General features: G+C 34.8%; 2 protein-coding genes and 1 pseudogene across 2 annotated transcripts; 1 reads left to right on the forward strand and 2 right to left on the reverse strand.

Moving 5' to 3' along the window:
* The first annotated feature begins 751 nt into the window (after window positions 1–751).
* Window positions 752–2494, forward strand: LOC116130636 (probable inactive patatin-like protein 9). The gene is made up of 2 exons (XM_031416371.1): window positions 752–1991; window positions 2159–2494. The coding sequence occupies exons 1-2, from the start codon at window positions 1056–1058 to the stop codon at window positions 2384–2386; spliced, it is 1164 nt and encodes a 387-aa protein (XP_031272231.1). The 5' UTR covers window positions 752–1055; the 3' UTR covers window positions 2387–2494.
* Window positions 2495–9675: 7181 nt separating this feature from the next.
* On the reverse strand, window positions 9676–11745 carry LOC116130562 (annotated as a pseudogene).
* Window positions 11746–12597: 852 nt separating this feature from the next.
* Window positions 12598–14959, reverse strand: LOC116130635. Its single transcript, XM_031416369.1, has 2 exons — window positions 14197–14959; window positions 12598–13267 (listed from the first exon to the last, which is right to left on the reverse strand). The coding sequence occupies exons 1-2, from the start codon at window positions 14799–14801 to the stop codon at window positions 12598–12600; spliced, it is 1275 nt and encodes a 424-aa protein (XP_031272229.1). The 5' UTR covers window positions 14802–14959.
* Window positions 14960–19236: the final 4277 nt, after the last annotated feature.

The following is a 19236-nucleotide window of genomic DNA, read 5'->3' on the forward strand; positions in this document are numbered from 1 at the left end:
AAAAATCTCTCTATTGTTAAGATTTAAGTGTTAAAATTAATAGTAAGAGGAAAATACTATAATATCAAGGGTCCATTTGATATAGAATTTAAATGCAGATACAATCAATCTTATGAAAATACATTTGATAGAAATGACTCAAATTGTTATGAAAACAGTTTTCAAATACATTCCTAAAAATTAATGTAAAAATAGAAAATGATTAACAGTCGTCTAATATGAAAATCGTTTTTAAATATTATATCAAATAAATTTTCAAATATTAAAAATATTAAGATACAACTATAAAATTTGAATCATATTTTAGTTTTTCAAAATTATTTTTGAATAAAAATCAAACAGGCCCTTAGTAAGTAGTAAAAGTGTAATTCCTCTTTAATTTATCACTAATAGTAGGTGGTATATTTAAATTTCAAAAACCTTTTGAGAAATTTTGTGATTGAATCAATGTTAAAGGGGTTTAATGTTAACCGTTAATTAAATAAATTAAAGGGAAACAGAGGCACACCAAACAACAATTTAGTCAAGCCGAGCCGAGTCAGAAGCCGAGGTTCGCGCTTCCCGTTAATCGATAACAACACGCACAGTTGCACGTGCAAGGACAGTCAATACACGTAGGACTCTCACGACAAAGAAAAAAAATGAACCACCACCAGGAAAATAATTAAATTAAATTAAAAATAAAAAAAGAAATTAAAATATTATATAAATGTATATATAAGTATATAACATAACCACCTCCAACACCTAAAGCGTACTACTTCACTTCCGGTTTTAACTCTCAACAACTCAGAGAGAAACTCTACAGTGAGGGGGAGTGTACAGAAACACTAACAACTCTCAACTCTCACTCTTATACTTCCACTTAGCCCACACCACAGCCCACAGAGATTTTAGAGAGAGCGCGTTTTTTTTTCACTCATTTAATGCGTCTCATCAACAAATCGTGGAACCATTCCCTTCTCCTCTTTCTTTTCACGGACTAATCAAAATCTTTCACGCTAACAATCAATCATTTTGTAAAATTATTTACTGAGTGAGCGAGTTTGAGAGCTATGGAGTTGAGTAAGGTTACGTTAGAGATCTTTTCGAAGCTGGAGCAGAAATGGTTGTCGCACTGTGAAACCACCAAGAAAACTCGAGTTCTTAGCATCGATGGCGGAGGAACCACATGCATTGTTGCTGGCACTGCTTTAATCCACCTCGAGGACCAGATCCGTCTCAAAACTGGCGATCCTGACGCTCGAATCGCCGATTTTTTTGACATTATTGCTGGCACTGGCATTGGAGCTCTCCTTGCTGCCATGCTTGCCGCCGATGATGGCTCTGGCCGTCCTCTCTTCACTGCCAGAGACGCTGTCGAGTTGATCACTTGCAGAAACTCTGAAATTTTCAAGGTTACGTTCTCTGGAGTTCTTCGCCGCCGACGGCGATTCTCCAGCAAGAGCATGGATAAGGTTTTGAAGGAAATCTTCAAGAGAAATGACGGCAAGGTCCTCACTCTGAAAGATATGTGTAAGCCACTCCTTGTTCCTTGCTTTGACTTGAAAAGTTCGGCTCCGTTTGTCTTCTCCCGTGCCGACGCGTCCGAGTCGCCGAGTTTCAACTTCGAACTCTGGCAAGTATGCCGCGCTACATCAGCGACGCCGAGCCTGTTTAAGCCGTTTGCTCTAACGTCCGTCGACGGAAAGACAACTTGCTCGGCCGTTGACGGCGGTTTGGTGATGAACAATCCAACGGCTGCAGCGGTTACTCACGTGCTGCACAACAAGCGCGATTTTCCGTCAGTTAACAGTGTGGAGGATCTGCTGGTTCTGTCTTTGGGTAACGGTTCGCTAATGGGTGGATCTTGTGGTGGGAAACTCCGTCATAACGGCGAGTGCTCCACGTCATCGGTGGTTGACATTGTTGTTGATGGAGTCTCGGAGACCGTAGACCAGATGTTGGGGAACGCTTTTTGTTGGAATCGTTCTGACTACGTTAGAATTCAGGTATATATTATAAACATTTATATATCATTACACTCTGTTTGGTCTCCCAGAAAATGCAAGAAAATGAAAACGAAAATTATTTTTATTTGATTTTTCCTTATACTTTTAGTAATATTTATTTTTTGTTGAGTGAAAAAATGGAGTGATTGACGGCGTGAAATCTGTAGGCAAACGGTTTGATGAGCGAAGGAGTGGTGGGTCCGAGAATGGAGGAAGAAGTGTTGAAAGAGAGAGGGGTGGAGTCGTTACCGTTTGGCGGGAAGCGGTTACTGACGGAGAGTAACGGCCAGAGAATCGAGAGCTTTGTGCAAAGCCTTGTTGCATCTGGGAAGACCAGTTTACCACCCAGTCCCTGCAAGGAATCCGCCGTCAGCCCTCTCGTTAACGGCCATTAACCAGTTTTTTATTTTATTTTTTATGTTTTGTTAACCATTGTGTAAGTTGTAACCAATCTCAGGTTCTTTTCCACTTAACCATCTTTTGTCCTTGATCTTGAGTTAAATAGCAGCTAATAATTACTATCAGTTTAATTAATTACTCTCTTAATTATGATTTATAATAAAGAACAAAAAATGGAATTTATTAGGTAAGAAAGTAAAATCAAAGTGAATGCATGAAATTGCAGGTGGGGTTGAGCAGCCCAAAAATTGAAGTGGTCCTCTCCTCTCAAAGGGAAAATATTAATTTTGCTGTGACTATAAACGTGAGAGAAAAATTACTCTATTATGACAAGTCATGAGGTGAGGCCGTGAAGTAGAGGGTCCTTATACGATGATAACAGAAATGTCACATACATGAAATCGAAAATGAGATACCCTCTCTCAAAGAGAGAATTGTTTTAAATGACAAGTTCCAAATATTAATTGGCATATAGTTAAAATACTTCACGAAAACAAGATGATAGGTGCAGAGGAAAGTTCATTATAATGTCACATGGTTATTGATCAGACACTGCAGCTCATTTTTCAATATATATATATTTTTTTGTTATATCTCGAGATATTTGTAACAGTTAAAACTTTACTAATATAACAATACACTTTCAATTTCACATATTGCTCTGAAGAAAAAAAAAAATGTCACTTATTTGATGAAAAATAAAAAAGAATATCAAAAATTCAAGTGGTTAAAACTGAAGTATTCGGGTTATTAGAAAGTCTACTAAATAGACATTATCAAATGACATTTTTTGATGATAAATATGAATAAGAAACTCCGAGAAAACTCGCGTTTTCGTTAGAACATAAAAACAAGACTTTGAAGCACATTTTAACCTAGTTAAGAATAGAATTTCCCCCATTTTCGTTAGTGAAATTTGTTGCCATGAATACATGAAGTAGCTTTGGATGTGGGGATGGAAAAGGAAAGATCAAAGAGAAGAAGTAGCTTTTGAAGATGATCAACTAAAAAGTAACACAGAAAGGAAGCAACTTTTTAATTCTGATTTCACTTTATATTATAAATTTTTTTTTTTTTTTTTTTTTTTTTTCATTGATGGCAAGCTCCTCAGAGTTCTCATCACCTCGACTTTGGTAGGTAAAAATTTTTTTTTTTTTTTCATTAATGGCAAGCTCCTCAGAGTTCTCATCACCTCGACTTTGGTAGGTAAAAATAACATTTTGTGTACTTCTCCACTAAAGAGACAATACACGTAGTGCTAATTTTGAATTTAGAAGGGTCGCCGCCTAAGCCTAATTAAATGTTGTAGCTTTCTATATTTTTCTCTTTAATTTAATTAGTTAGGTAGAATATACTTTACATTACACCATCTTTAATTAATTAGGTGACAATGACATTATGTAATGACAAAATTTTGCACCTTAAATAACTTATTTTTCAATTGCTCGAAATTTTCCTAGCCGGCCTCCGCCAACCTGGTCGATGTGGACTCGGCCTAGGCACCACGTTACCTGATTTTACAGTGTTAACAAACCGAAACTACTGGACGAAGATAAACAGAAAAAGTCAAAAAAATTCTAGATTTTAGTTGAGATTTCTTTGTATGTGAGCTTCCTAAATATGGAATTTACATACATAAACAGACCAATCAGATTCGGACATCTTGCGTGGTAAAATTCTCCAACCCGGGATTAGTTAAGAAGCCCGAAATGCGCCTTTGTCATCACGATACTACTAGGGTTCCTTATAAATAGACACGACGGCCAATTCCCCTCACTAGTGGGAAAAAATCCACTCTTTGTAATCCAAATCATACATATACCCAAATAATATATCAGTGGATGTAGACCTTGTTTGTAAGTCGAACTACTTTAAAAACACTCTGTTCTCATATCGTTTTTCAGGAGACATGTTATTGCTTCAACGTTTTAGTTGGTACGGAATTTGACATTAACAAGACCTTAAGTATTTGTAGTTGTTATATATATATATAATCATATTTTCGTTTTTGAGCAGGGGTGTTTGATATTTTTAAAGGAGTTTTGGTATTTTTAATATTTTTTTGAAAGAAACGGATGAATTTAATACTAATTGATCCCATGACAGTCTAATGAAATTATATGAAAATGTCTTTCTAAATAAATAATGAAATATACATTATAACAATACTGGTATGTAATTTATATGTTTAATAACGTTACAAGAAAGAGTTTGAATCATATTAGTACTGTTTATATAACACATTTAATAACTAAAAAAATTATTGGTCTTAAATAGATTTTTTCTTAGTTTTAATGCTTCTTAATCTTCTATTGCTTGAGATTAACTTAATCCTTTTCTTCGTAAAAATGTGCGAATTAAATTCAATTTGAAGCTCTTGGCAATTTTGCCCCTGGTCGGATGGAATATATTATCTTAATGAAATTAACTGTTTGATTTGACATAAATTGTTTTATCTTAACTAATTTTCATGTCTATGTCTCTATAAATTGACAAGAATCTCCAAGCTTGGAGCCTCATAATAAATCGGCTAGCGAGAGTGGCTCGATCTCAATTCCAACATAAAAAAAAAAAGGGGGTTTTCAGAGACCACCTTGACCTGTACCCGACAAGCTTGGGAAACGGGTTAAATCCCAGGGTGAACCTTGCCCCTTTGGCCCACCCCAACAACGCTTATTAAATTAACAAATTAAAAAAAAAAAAAAAACTCCCCTGTGAGCTTTCTTTGTTTTATGTGTAAACAATATATGAAAAAATAAAATTAAAAATAACAGTACGTGGCTCAATGCTTTGGCTGTTTAGTGTTAGATTCAATAGATTATAAGATTCATTATAATATAATTCTTTCTTCGTATTTTAGTACATTATTATTATATTTTTTTGGCCAGTGGGTTTTAGCTTTAGGGTACTTTTTTTTTTTAAATTATTGAGGGATGGTAAGAAATCATGAGAATTGACAGCAAAAAAAACTCAATAATGCCCTTATCTTGTTGCTCTTATCTTAGAAGTGCAATTCTTTTGTACCAAAACTTGTACTTACATTAATTTCAGTGCTCCGACATGCTCTGATATTGACCATAAACTTTGCTGCAACCACAACAGTTCCAACCCAAAATCTCTTCCTTTATTTTGGGTAATTTATTAAAACTTTACCAAATCTAATGTTAAATCAAATCCAGTCCTCAAATATTAACAGGATTATTATCATACATTACTTCAGTGATCGTTTATTATTTTATAAGGCTAGCCTTGTCATTTACGAAAGTGTCAATAAACAAGTTATTCTCCCACAGGGTTTGATAAAAACTAGAATAAAAATTCTGCCATAAGGTAACTGTAAAACATAAAAGAACAAATTCCACAGTAAAGTAAAGCTAGATTCTAACCCTAGAGAAGCTCCAAAGTGGTAAACTTTACCCTATTTTTACATTAATATAATTTTATTATAAAGATTAAAAAAGCTTGTGGTAGGCTCTCTAAGCGACTCAAATACTCTTATTGCTTTCTTATCACTGCATATTTTAAGGAGGACTGTTTCTTCTTTCAGCAAAGCAGATTCTACGTCCGTACTCAATCAATATGGCTTCCTCCTTTAAGATGAATTTTTTTTGTTGTAGTTTTGATTTATTACATTACCACCCCTGAAATGTCGCACAAAAGCTTTCTTCCCAATTTGGGAAATCAATACTTTTAAATTAATAGCTCAAAGTTTTGGCAGAACAACACACAGTTTTAATTAACCAACCTTTGGGCGGTCGAGTGATTCAATAGAAACTTTTGGGTGTATTACTCAAAAGATCCTAAGTTTAAGTCTCTCATCGGTTGCTAATAGGGGTGACCACGAGAGCTTTTACTCGTCAGTAGTTTCAAGGTTTTGGAAGATTAGTTGAGGTACACGTAAGCTGATTACTCAAAAAAAAAATGTTTTAATTCTTGAATGTAAATATGGTTACTTGATTAATCAAAATAGCAAATTGTATATTCAAAATGTCTACTTTGCCACTTACATCGTTACATTTCTTAACAGAACCTCTATTTATGAGTATCGACATTAAATTTTTTTGAATTAAAGGGAGAAAAAAAAAGTGTTTTCGCACCAAATGTTAAGGGTGACAACGTAATCAACTCTTTTTCCTTTTTCAAAAAGAGAGATTTTAGTGGGTTTTTTGGTTGTCGCCGGCCAAAACCCTTTTGCTTAGAGATGGGTTTAAGAGTAACAATATAGGAGATATCGGAGAATTAAAGAAACGAGAGTGTGAGATGAAGCTTTAAATGCATGGTTGGTGGGAAATCTAAATCATACTCCTTTTATGATGATGAATACGTAAACTTAGAACCGTATGATTAAGACATAAGTTACCGTTTGATTGAGTGGTGTGAGGTTCAAGTGATATATATATTTATGCTGTGGTGGTGGGGCAGTTTAAACTTCATTAATTGGATTAAGCACCAAGTTATTCTCTTTAATTAAGAATCGTCAATATTAATATTCCCACCAAACCAACCCCCCATTTTCCTTTAACTAACTATTGAATCTTATCTTTCATATGATCTTGATCTTTTGTTATTCCATCACTATGCTTAAAGATTTTGAAAGATAATAAACATCATAATATTAACTTGCCTTTCATTAATCTATTGGGATAATATTTCGTCTTTTTTGTTTTTATCATCGGGAATATCCTAATCGGCTTTCATGCTCTACAACTAATCTCTTGAGACCTTAGAACTATTGATCGAATAAGAATTTCAATAAGCAGTTACCATCCCTATTAGTGTCTAGAGAGACTCTAACGTATACCTCAACTAATCTCTTAAGGCCATAGAATTACCTGTCGAGTAAAAACCCTAGTAGCCCTATTAACTTGTCTTTCATTAATCTAATTGGATAATATTTGTTTTGTTTTGTTTTTTTTTTATCACTGGGGTGTTTGAGTTAGCTTACACGCACCTTAACTAATCTTTCGGGGTCTTGAAGCTAGAGACTCAAACTCAGAAACTCATAAAACCTCTTTTTGCTCTTTTACCATCAGACTATCCAATGGTGGTTTAATATTTGGTTCTTATATGATTAATTTAATCACCAAGAACATAACTTCGTATCTTTGGTATTATCAATGTAACACGATATCTACACCGATAGCGAACATCGTCTCAAAACAAGATTCCTTTAATGTCATCTGCATCAACAACAATCAACACTACAACAACACTTAAATATATATATCCTTTTGTTATTCCATCACTATGCTTAAAGGTTTTGAAAGATAATAAACAATACGGTATTAACTTATCTTTAGGTATTAATATATGGAACGTCCAATTGAGGTACATTCAATTCCAACAATATAATATAAAAATTGCAGGAAAAATTAATTTAGCTCAGATCTCTATAAAAGTGTATAATATTTCCATGGAAACAAATTGAATTCATTCACCTAAGATACTGATAGCATTGTCCGGATAATAGGTAAAAGAATAATTCATTTCTGTACTGGTTGCACGGTGCTCCTTCATAAATGAATCTCAATTGTTAGGTATACAAATATATTCGTTTGGTAATTGGTATGGCTCATAATTCCTCTTGGTTGGTCCATCGCCATACTTATTTTTATTACTGTAGCTCAGCTTTTACTTAATTTCACGTAGCAGTGAAATTTTTAGAGCCCTACCTATCTTCTTCTTCTTTTGCGAGACACTTTCATTAATGCTCCATTCTTTTATCCTTTCTATTTGGTGAAAAATTAACTGTAAAGAGATCTGTTTATTTAATTACAGTCGTGAATATAATTTGACTGCATGGGAAATGAAAAGGTTACAATGCAATGCAAATTAAAGTCTTAGTTTTTTTTTTTTTTTTTTTTTTTTAAGTCAACACTTGATTTGTTTGAGATCTTAATTCTTTAGACTCTCATGGCTACAACCAACACAGAACCTCACCGCCCATTTCGCCATGTATCGGTATCTCTCTTGCATGCACACGTGTGATCCTCTTCTCTCGGCTTCTCTAACTCACTCTCATCATATATACAGTATTATAAAGTTTATATTATAATAATAATAATAGTGTGTGACACATTATATATTTATAATATATTTCTGAGTGCGAATCTATAAATATAAATGTATGTGATATGAATTTTACAGATTATGATAAGATCTTGTCTCCTTTATTTCTATTTTCTTGATGGATTTTAACCATCTTTTTTTCAATTCTTTTGTCATCTTCTCCCCTGTCTATTCCCTCCTCACCTTTACATTCACATTTACTTCATTAATTATCAGCTCCTTTCTCTCGTGTTCTGAATTGTTTAACCATTAAAAGAGTCGGTTTTAATGTTTCCATTATTTCACTTGTACGAGTGGATGAAAATTAAATGGCTTTCACAATTCACACCACAAGAAATTCAAGAAAGTGAAATATATACATATTTATTCACAACTTTGAAAATAACTAAAATCCATGTGGAAGTGTTGAATAATTTCAATAGTTAGGGCAAAAATGAATATCCCAAATTTATATAAGTAGAAATATATAGCTGTTAATTTGCAGTACCAGTTGGTAGTGTCAGGAGATTCCATGGAACTAGCTAATATATCAAACAAAATCTCTGCAAGCCAATCGAAACCCATATTTCAGCCTTATCCACTATTTTCTTCTAATTACTCTTAATTTGTTACCTTAATTAAAGTTTCAATTAATTAACAAGGGAAAACAAATAAAAGGGTTCTCGAAAATATAAAATTTCAACATGTTATTCCGTTCCTGGGACATCGAAATTGCTGAAAGGGAGGTGGAAACTTTTAGGAGGAAAAAGGAAGTGGTCGTGGTCTGGTTTGCTGAATTACATGTTTGGTTCTTCCATTTTACTATGTCCAGGGCTCAATTTTACATGGAAATTTAAACACGTTGCGCACATGCAGGGACGGTGGATCGTCTTTCAATAAACCTCGTGTAGAAGATGAAGATGAAGATGATCAAGATTATGATACGTTTACTAATTACACATTTAATGATTTGACAAAATCACGCCACTAATTGTTAACTAAAAATCTTAGTTTAATTGAAAAAGATCTTCGTCTTCCGGGTCACAAGAAGAAGCTAACTGGCATTAGGTCAACACCCTTTTGACTAAACAGGTCTCAAACATTAATGAACGAAGTGTTAATTAATTAATTTAGATTAAAATATAATTAAACCAGGTCTCTCAGAGGATCTGATTTGATCGCAGTCTTCAAAGCCAGATAATACAACTAATTAAAATTAATTAATGTAAATATATTACTAGGGCTCACGTGGGGCAAGTTGCTGNTGTTTTTTCAGATCATACAACACAAGTTCTTCATTCCTTTTCACTTTCAAGAGAAAATTATCAACACCATTATCCCATTCCCGGGAAGGTGGATTCAAGAAACTGAAAGGAAGTAATCGTGTTACTTCAATCAATCAAAACCAAATTAAACCAAGATTCCTTCACCCCGTATTCTTTCATCATCCATACATCAAGAAGCCCTTCATCATACCTACAAATCAAACATGATCTCCCATCCACCACAGCCAAATCAATCACTGCTTTGGGAAAAGTAAAAATAATCAGGCTGAGGCAACAAACTAATAGCTTCTGTACTGACATCAAACGCAACTGTTGATTTATCTTTACCCAACTCTGGACTACGAGGAAACAACCAATGTAAAACACTGGAAATAAAAACTCCATACATTCTTCTACGCTGAAGAGGATCATAAGTTCCAGAAATATGGCGAAAACGATTCGGAAAGATATTGATTGTTTTCCAGGAATTAGATTTTAAACTGAAAATATTAATTTCATAATCTACTAACCAACCGTTAAACCTCACAATTCTCACAACTTTGTAGTCATCATTAATGTGGTCATAACCAAATCCCGAAAACACAACACCGCAAAACGAAATATGGGAAAGTCATTACAGACAAAAGTTAACTTGAATAAATTTCTATTTGAAGGGTTGAATATGAAGATGTCCCGGGGCTTGTTTTAAAATCTGACCTGTTGTGAGACCCGGCAAAGTGACCAAGTCATGGGTCAGTTGGTCCAACCCAGTTGGGTCGGTCAGTTGAACTCTTCAATAATAAAAGTATTTTTAAAAAATTATAAATTAATCCTTTAAATTTTAGTATATTATAAATACTCCTAAAAATTATAAATTGGCCTCTAAAATTTTCATTTATTTTGAAATACCCAAAAAATTACATTTGTCCCTAAAGTTTTGAAATATTTCAAAAATACTCCTAAACATTGCCAGCGAGCAAGCCATTACATGAACCAGATACTTCTGTGTCTTCGCTGATGTTTTGTTGGTGGTGATCATAAAGTGGGGTGATGTCATCGAATGAATTAAGGTCCATTGATTAGAGGCTCAAATCTTTGGCAATCAAACTAAGATGGGATCTTAATGAAATGGAATAATTCAAGTGAAATTTGGACTGTCGATTAGGGAGAAAATTGGTTTCAAAGACAACGAAATCGTAATAGAGTTTTTACAGGAAGTCGGAAAAAAATGTCAAAAAATTGAAATCTAGTGGGATGCTAGACAATTTGTGTTTGGAATTTGCCATTGATGAGGAGGAACCAATATCTTGATAATGCATCTGTTTAAAGTCTCTTTGATAATTTTTTTAATAACTGAAAGTTGAAAAAGGAAGACATTTCTCCAAAGCAAGTTTTTCTCATTCTCTCTCTAGATTAACTTTCACCTTTCCTGCGTGGTTCCAGCCTTCCAGGTAATGCTTTTTCGCCCTTTTTCATTAAAATAAACTATTGTCTCATCTCATTTTCTTTCTTAAACGAGAAGATTATCCTTGTTAAAAGACCTATTTCAATTCACAATTTTGTATATATAATTTTTCTATCTAAAATAATTTTTATTAAAACTAAATTTTTTATGAGTAATACAACACTTTCTGACTGATATCCTAAAATTGTGTACTTGGCTGCTACAATACCAAGCTCGAGCTCGAGCCATTAGAAATTTCAATTCATCTTTTGTTTCTACGACCAACAAGATAATTGAAAAAGTGAAGCAAGAACTAGCTATAAGCAATAAAGAATTCAGCTCCTCAACTCAAACCCAATACAAATATTGGAAAAATGGAACAGAAGTGAATTGTAAGTAAGAAAGTATCTCTCAAACACTGGGTCAAAATTTTGCATACTAGCGCAACTCAACAGTACAACAATTGTGTTTCCTCTCACTACCAATCTGTACAGTTATATCTTATGACTGTAAAATTGACACTGTTACTCGTTAAGAAATCAAATTTAAGCAATACACTTACACTTTCAGTGGACTGCTTTTTGTCTCTCATCCGCATCTTCTTGCTCAACCTGAAAAAATTTAATTTGAAACATCAAGATTCACTCTAATCGTATTGATGTCAACTTAACCATGCAGAAACAGAAAAATAGCACTTGCAAAAAGAAGGATGGTGTAACTACATCAATCATTAAACCTCGTAATGCAAGAGGAAAGAACATAAATACTTGGAGATAAACCCTCACCTCAACAAGTACCCTTGCTTTCTTCTTTAGTTTGGCACCAGGTTCATCTTTCTCAAGCTTTCTCAAAGCCAAGTTAGATTCTCTTCTCTCTCTTTTGCGATCAACTGCTACTGTTTCCTCATCATCATCCACTCCAACTGTATCATTACACCAATATTAAGTTCACAATTATATCCATGAATAAAATATCATTTCAGTTTGATGTTTCAGACACTCTGAAAGAAAACATTCCAGAACCAGAGAGTGAACAATCAAAAGTGTACGAGACCCAAACAACATGTTATAGTGAGGTGTAACTTGCTATTTTATAACATAAAAGCGCCTCCTAGCAGATGACAATTGCGATTAATTAATCCATTTAAATGAAGGTTTTAATCAGCAACCAACACATATGTGAATAACTAATGAACGCATGTATTATGAAAAGTTGATGGATGCATACATATCCCATCGTATTAAAAAAGGCAACAAAAAGAAAGCATTGAAAACCAATTTTACCATCATCATCATCTGCATGGAACTTAGTAATTGCAAGACCACCAAAATCTTCCATATCCTCCTCCTCTTCAAGATCATCATACCCTTCAACATATTCTATTTCAGCTTCCTCCTAGTTTCGATCCCAAACAAAGGAAGTTCAGTGATAACATAATGATACTTCNGTTTTAAGAGAAGACATCTTGTTCATCGTGGCAAAGCTCCTTTCTAAGTTTATGTGAGAAAAGTCTGCAAGCGTCCATGCTCAGATCAATGGCGGCTGAAAGTGCTATAAACAGTGCAGCATCCGCCATGCAAGTCACGTGCTGCACCCCAACTTGTACCACAGGTTTACTAACCTTTCCTTCACCTTCTACACTCGAACCCATCACGAATCCTTTAACTGGAGATCTTAAACTCACTAAAGAATCTCTCATAATCCTACTATCAATGCAAAATTGGCCTCCCTTTTTTACATTCATTGTCGCTTCAGCAATGGAGATTCCACTGTTAGGGCCGCTATCGGTAACGAGCTCAAACTTGTAACCTAACCCATCAATCGGGCATCTCTCACGCCATGCTTCGAGACGGCCCCATGGTTTCCAACTGCTTACGGAGAAACCGTGAGGTCGGAGGATCAGCCATGCGCCAGGGTTTGAACGGGACACGCGGTCGGATCCTGGTGACGGAACAAATGGAGTGATCATGGAGGCGGCTGCCACTGGAGAGCCAGATAAGTCGTATATCATTATCATCCATCCTTTGCGCTCCCTTCCTTGTCGTTCTCTTTCGCCTGAAAACGTTCTCATCCATCCTCGATTGTTGGCGTTATTGTTGGTAAAATCTGATGGCAGAGATCTGGTTTCAAGAATCACAAACAACAAAATCTTAGAACCCAACCGACTTCAAACATAGATATGTCAGAACAGTTGACAGGAAATTGAATTAACGTGATGTACGTAACGACCAAATATTCTTGCACATGGAGGGAATCAAAAGTAGTTTGATACAGTATATATAGATTTCAAGTTCTGATTCGTTTGACCAAACTAGCAACGGATTCCATTATTAATAATCAAATTAGTGATTTTAGTTAGAAATTTGAGCGCTTTTTATTGTTTAATTTTCTTAACCATAGAAGTTCGTGATTAGTCACAGTGCATGGTCAGTTAAGTTGACATTCTCTTTTGGCCATAGACTGAAATTATTTGAAGACAAGATAACCAAGAACAACAGAGAAATCAAGGAATGAATCGTGAGCGTTAATTGAACCTACTAAACTTAGGAAAAGTAAAAGAAATAGTGGTGCCAAATGATAAAGACTATTGGGTGGAATTGTGATTGAATGGGACCAAGTTAAAGCGTCCACTAGGGGCCAATTGTTGGTTACTTTGATCAGCCATTTTCAAAGTAAATTAGCATGAAGGAAACTAAAAATGGAGGTTAATTTCATGAAAGAAACAAAAAAAGGGAAAATAGATAAGGTGGTGGCCAACTTAGCATAATAAGACATGTGATGTGAGTTACCAGCTAAGCAAAGAAATTTGACAACCCACATGATCCCTACTTTATCAAAAAAGCATATCCAAATACGGAATTATCTCAACACTCTCCAAATTAATGCGACAAACAATAATTTCTCAGGAAAAAAAATAAAAAAAAAATTATTAAAGTAATGATTCTTGACCACCCCACCACCACCACCACCACCACCATCGCCAACAGTATACGGTTACATTACCCTACAAAAAACCCATATAATCAAAATGTTGAAAAAGAATTGTTACCTGGATCTTGAGTTTCGGTCAGCACTGAACTTGCAGCTGAAAACAGGTTGCCTGATATTATTATTCCCTTGAATCTGAAAAACGACAGGACTACACTCCGGTTCCCCGCCAAACTGAAAAACAAACCGGGGGTCTGGTTCAGCCCGGACCATTAAGTGAAGCCGAGCCGAAGGCTTTTCAGTCTCAGTACTTCCCAGCTTCAGCCACCCATTACGGAACACAATTGGCTTAGACTCAGCTCCTGAGAGGTCAATAATTACGTGTACACGCCCCAGCAACTTGCCGGAGTTAACGCCGCACGAGCTACCCATGCGACCCGTGTAGACGGAGACGCGAAGAGTGACGGGCTTGGCTGAGAGGCGGCGGATGGCGGTAGCGTCGAGGTGGAAACCCAAGGCGGAGGTAGAGGATTCGGGTGGAGAGTCGTTGGGAGATGTGGAAAGCGGTACAAGAGCAGTTTGTGAAGGGAAATTCTTGATCTTGAGCTTGCAAAAACATGGAGTGGCGGATGGATGAACTCCCGGACCGGCTGGTTTAGGGGCGGCAAGTGGGAGTTTGAGAGCCAAAGATTCGACAATCAAACGTACGAATGGGCAGGGATCCATTGGTGATTGTAGTAGTTGACTGTATGTTTGGATTTAAAAGGAATTGAAGAATGATGAGTGAAACTCGAAATGTACGTCAGTTGATGAGATAGGGGAGCTCAAGAGCTTAGGAAACATCTATGTTCATGGACTCAATTGAATGTCGGCTCATCTGTCTTAACGTTTCACTTTCTCTCTTTTATTATTATTTTTAATTATTTTGGTTTCACCACTTTTCTTCTCGCGGGAAAATGGTAGGAGAAAAATTACAGTTAAGATGATGCTTATGTAGGGTCACTGGATGGGTACCCAGTTAACCAAATCACTGCTAAAATTTGTTGGTGCCTTTATATTATTAATTAATTAGGCAATAAGACTGTAATTTAATGCTGATCTTGAGTACAATATGCTTGTTGAATACTCAAATTGTGTAACATAATTATTAATTAATACAAATATTGATTGTTTGATGAGCATAGACGTATAAATTGAAGTTAATATATGGTACAATAGGTAACATCATAGATTCATAATACGTACAAGTCAATTGTTATGTTAATTGCAAACAAAAATTATATACATTTTGTAGTGTGTGGCATTATCACGTACTATTTTTAATTAATTTTAGCAATTATGTCTTCTTTTTAGGTTGCTTAAGGATTTGAAAATTATATCGTTTATGCTTCATCACTTATTCATTGTATATTGATTTGATTGGTTAAGTGTTAAATGTATATTTCATAACATTTTAAACATCACCGTAAATATACCTATATTAAAATACAAAAATTAAATAAGAATTATATAATTTTACATTTTTCAGTCATTTAGTTTTAAAAGAAAAAAGTAAATAATTTTAAAGGAAATGATAAATTGAGGAGAAAAGAAAGATGAAAATATCGGGGGGGAAATATAAATGGGTCCCGCAGTGGGGAGGGTTACAGCTGTGTTAAGGTTGTCACCACGTTGTCATGGGAGACTGGCTATGCGTAGCTGGAGTTGGATTGGGTGAGAATTTTCCTACATTTCCAAATCGTCTCCATCTCTAAATATCAGAACAAGAAGAAATCTGTTGACGTGTCATTCGTTGACGCCTTCCCAATCAGTTCGCCGTTTTGGACGGCTTCTTGACGGCGCTAATTGCAGTTAATCACTTGTGTTCATTTTTTATTCTCTATGAATTGGTTCACGTCTGGTCAAGGATGGTTGTTGAATAAATAGGCATAATAAAATGAGCTTAATTAATTTCTGGATGAAGCTTGCATATAAAGTAATGTAATGCAATATCCTCCCAACAAAATAAATTAAATAAAAACATTTTTAAAATTTAATTTAAGAATACATGCATGCTTCAAATCCACAACTTTTTCTTTTTCACCTTAATTTCTTGTAATATTAAAAATAAATTATGAGTGTTCCATAATGTTTGGTTGTTTTTGAAACCTTATCCTTTTGGTTTTGATTTATTAAATGATGAAAGTTGAGAGTGAGGGGAAGGTGGAAATGTTGACAGGAATAAGAGGGGACCCTTAGCATGCATTTATCAGTGACCGGAGCGTGGGGAGCAAGCGTGTAGGCGCACCATCCCTATTGCTTGCCAAAATCAGGTTTACAACATGATGTTTGTTTCATTTCTACGCTACCAAACACTTTTTGCCCAGTAACACAAACACTTACCAAATTCATTGAGTATTTCCAGTTCAAAAGGAGGTCAACTCAACCCATGGACGCCAGCTTTCTTAGATTGAGGGTCACTTTACGCCCTCAATTACCACCTTAACAACACCAAATCATTAATCTTATCTACCACTTTTGCATATTCCATTCCATGGCCCCATTTTAGCATTTTTTTTTTTATTTTCTTTTTGACACCGTCACAGTCACAGATAATATTTTCATGTTTATGTTGCGGTGTTGATGAATTATAAAATAAATAAACAGAAAAAAGAAAAGTGGAAAGCAATTTTAATTAGTTAGAGTGGGACAAGGGTTGGTTAATCTGTTTGCCATGTAAGCGAGGCAATTAGATGGGATCGATATATGGATGCATGGCACGTACGTGAGGTGGAGTGATATGATTGGTGATTCACTATGGGTGGGGTTGGTCGCTGCTGGCACAAAGAAGATTACTACATTTTATTTTAGTTTGGTCAACTGCCCAAATTTTAGTTTTTACTCTTTAAACACTTGATGCCGTGGTCAAGTAATTAAAGTTTCATAATGTTAAATCATAGCCTCCTATTATTGACAAGGTTTTCCTCTTTTTTTTTTTTTTTTACAAGTAATTAAAAGGTAGTGGGTGGGTTGTGAAAATCCAGAAGAGGGGGTTTTCCTATTATTGTGTAATGTTGGAGCCTCAGCAATCCAAATCAGACATGTTACATCAATGTCCGTTGACGCAACCCAAGTCACGACAATATACAATCTGTTCCACTTCTCTTTCCCTTACACCCCACTTGGCTGCGTGTTGCTCACGTGCTCCCTCCCTCCAATCTCCACAAATCTTTGGTGACAGTATCAAATTTTCTCAAAATGCAAAATATTTAGCCTCCGTTTGGTTTATTATTGGATAGTTTTAGAATAATCTTTTAAAAAAAGTTAAATTAGATGGATATTACGATATAAAATTTTAAAAATTAATATAAATATCCCCTATATTTATTTATTTACTAAACAACCTTAAATATAATATTCAAAGTTAACAATACACCCCCAATCCACTCATAAATAAGGACAACCGGCCACCACCGCTAGAAAGTAGTTGGAGTTGCCATATCAGTATATGATTGGCTCGATATTACCGATCGTGCATCGATATGACATTTTTTTGTCAGATCCACCGTGAATCTGATAGGAAAAGACTAGATATGCGGCTAGATCTGACCATTGACGGCCATATCTGGTCACATTTAATAGTTAACGACAGCCAAAGATACGACCGTCGTTGACGACTGTCTACGACCAAAGATTTGGCTGTAGATCTGGCATTTTCTAACGCACTACCGGTAAGATTTAGCCGGTAGTGTATCGATACACCAAATTCCAGCCAGCTTTCGGCAATGGTGGCCGGAATCTGATAAATTTGGGTTGTTTGAGTGTTTTTGTCAATTTTTAAATTTGTTTTGGGGGTTGTTTAGTTAAATTAATAAATTTAGAGGGATTAAGGGAATTGAATAATTTAGAAAACTATTTTCAAAATAGGTGAAATAAAGTTAACTTTTTTGGGAAAACTTTTAAGAAAACTAGAAAAGTTTTCCCAATATGTGAACCAAACAAAGCCTTATTTATTTAAGAGTAAACGACATATTCCCAATACTCCAGATTTAGCAAAACTTAAGTTGATATTATTGGTTTAATTTATTTCAGATTTTCACTCTTAAACTAACACTGTTAGTAACTATTAAAAATGGTAAAAAAATGATAGGTGAGATCAACAAGTGAGAATATGAATTTTGTAAAAGAGACTATGGAGAGTCCAACAATAATCTTGAAAATGATTTTAGACTTCGAAATCAACAAAAAAACTACCACAACCCAAAACAAAATATAAACCAAGTTTAATGTTTGAAATAAAAAAAAAAAAAAAAAAAACTAAAAACCATTGGTTTGAATGCTATTAATGTAAGCTTTATTTTCCGAACATAAACTCATCTTCTATCACAGAAAGCGTTGGTGTGCTTTAGTGCGTTAAAATGCGTTCTACAATAAAAAGTTAAAAATCTATTATAATAAAGAAAACGACTTGTGAGAATCTAAAATAAAGATAACCAATGTATAAACTTGGGTTTCTCTAAACCTCGGATGCCAATGCGTCTTTTGCTCTTTATTTAACGATGTATTGAGAATAATAATCAAATAAAACGTAAGATGGATCCAGGCAAGGAAACGATAAACGCCAAGGTGACATCAGGATGAAGTTGGCAGACAGGCAAGGTGGTTTGTTGTATGTGTGTGACTCAGACCCACCCGCCCATTTCCAATGATACAGTTAATTATAATAATCATAATTAACTGTCACGGATTTCATTGCTACCCAAACAAACTAATATTATTGTGCTTCTTTGTCATCATAATCATGGTTTAGGACCGCCTAAACCACCACGCCATTTTCTCATCAATCAGTATTACAAACCCTTTTTTTTATTTACTCTAATTTTGAGATAATATATTTCAGCTCCTCATGGCTACCTACCTCCAATAATACTTCCATGTATGCTCAAGAGAAAAAAGGGCAAATAAAGAATAAGAAATTGCTCATTAAATCCTTTTTATTATCCAATTACAGCTATATAAAAACATAATGTTGAAGTCTCAAGGACTAACTTTTCATGCCAACCTTAAACAATAAATTTCACGGGCATTATCTCATATTAAAAATGATTAGATTGCTAATGATAAGTTAAAATAAAATTACTTAAATATTGCTATAAAATAAAATAGAAAAACAAAATTCAAG

The sequence above is a fragment of the Pistacia vera genome, unplaced genomic scaffold (assembly GCF_008641045.1).
Source record: "Pistacia vera cultivar Batoury unplaced genomic scaffold, PisVer_v2 Contig223, whole genome shotgun sequence".
In the NCBI taxonomy this organism is placed as follows: Eukaryota; Viridiplantae; Streptophyta; class Magnoliopsida; order Sapindales; family Anacardiaceae; genus Pistacia; species Pistacia vera.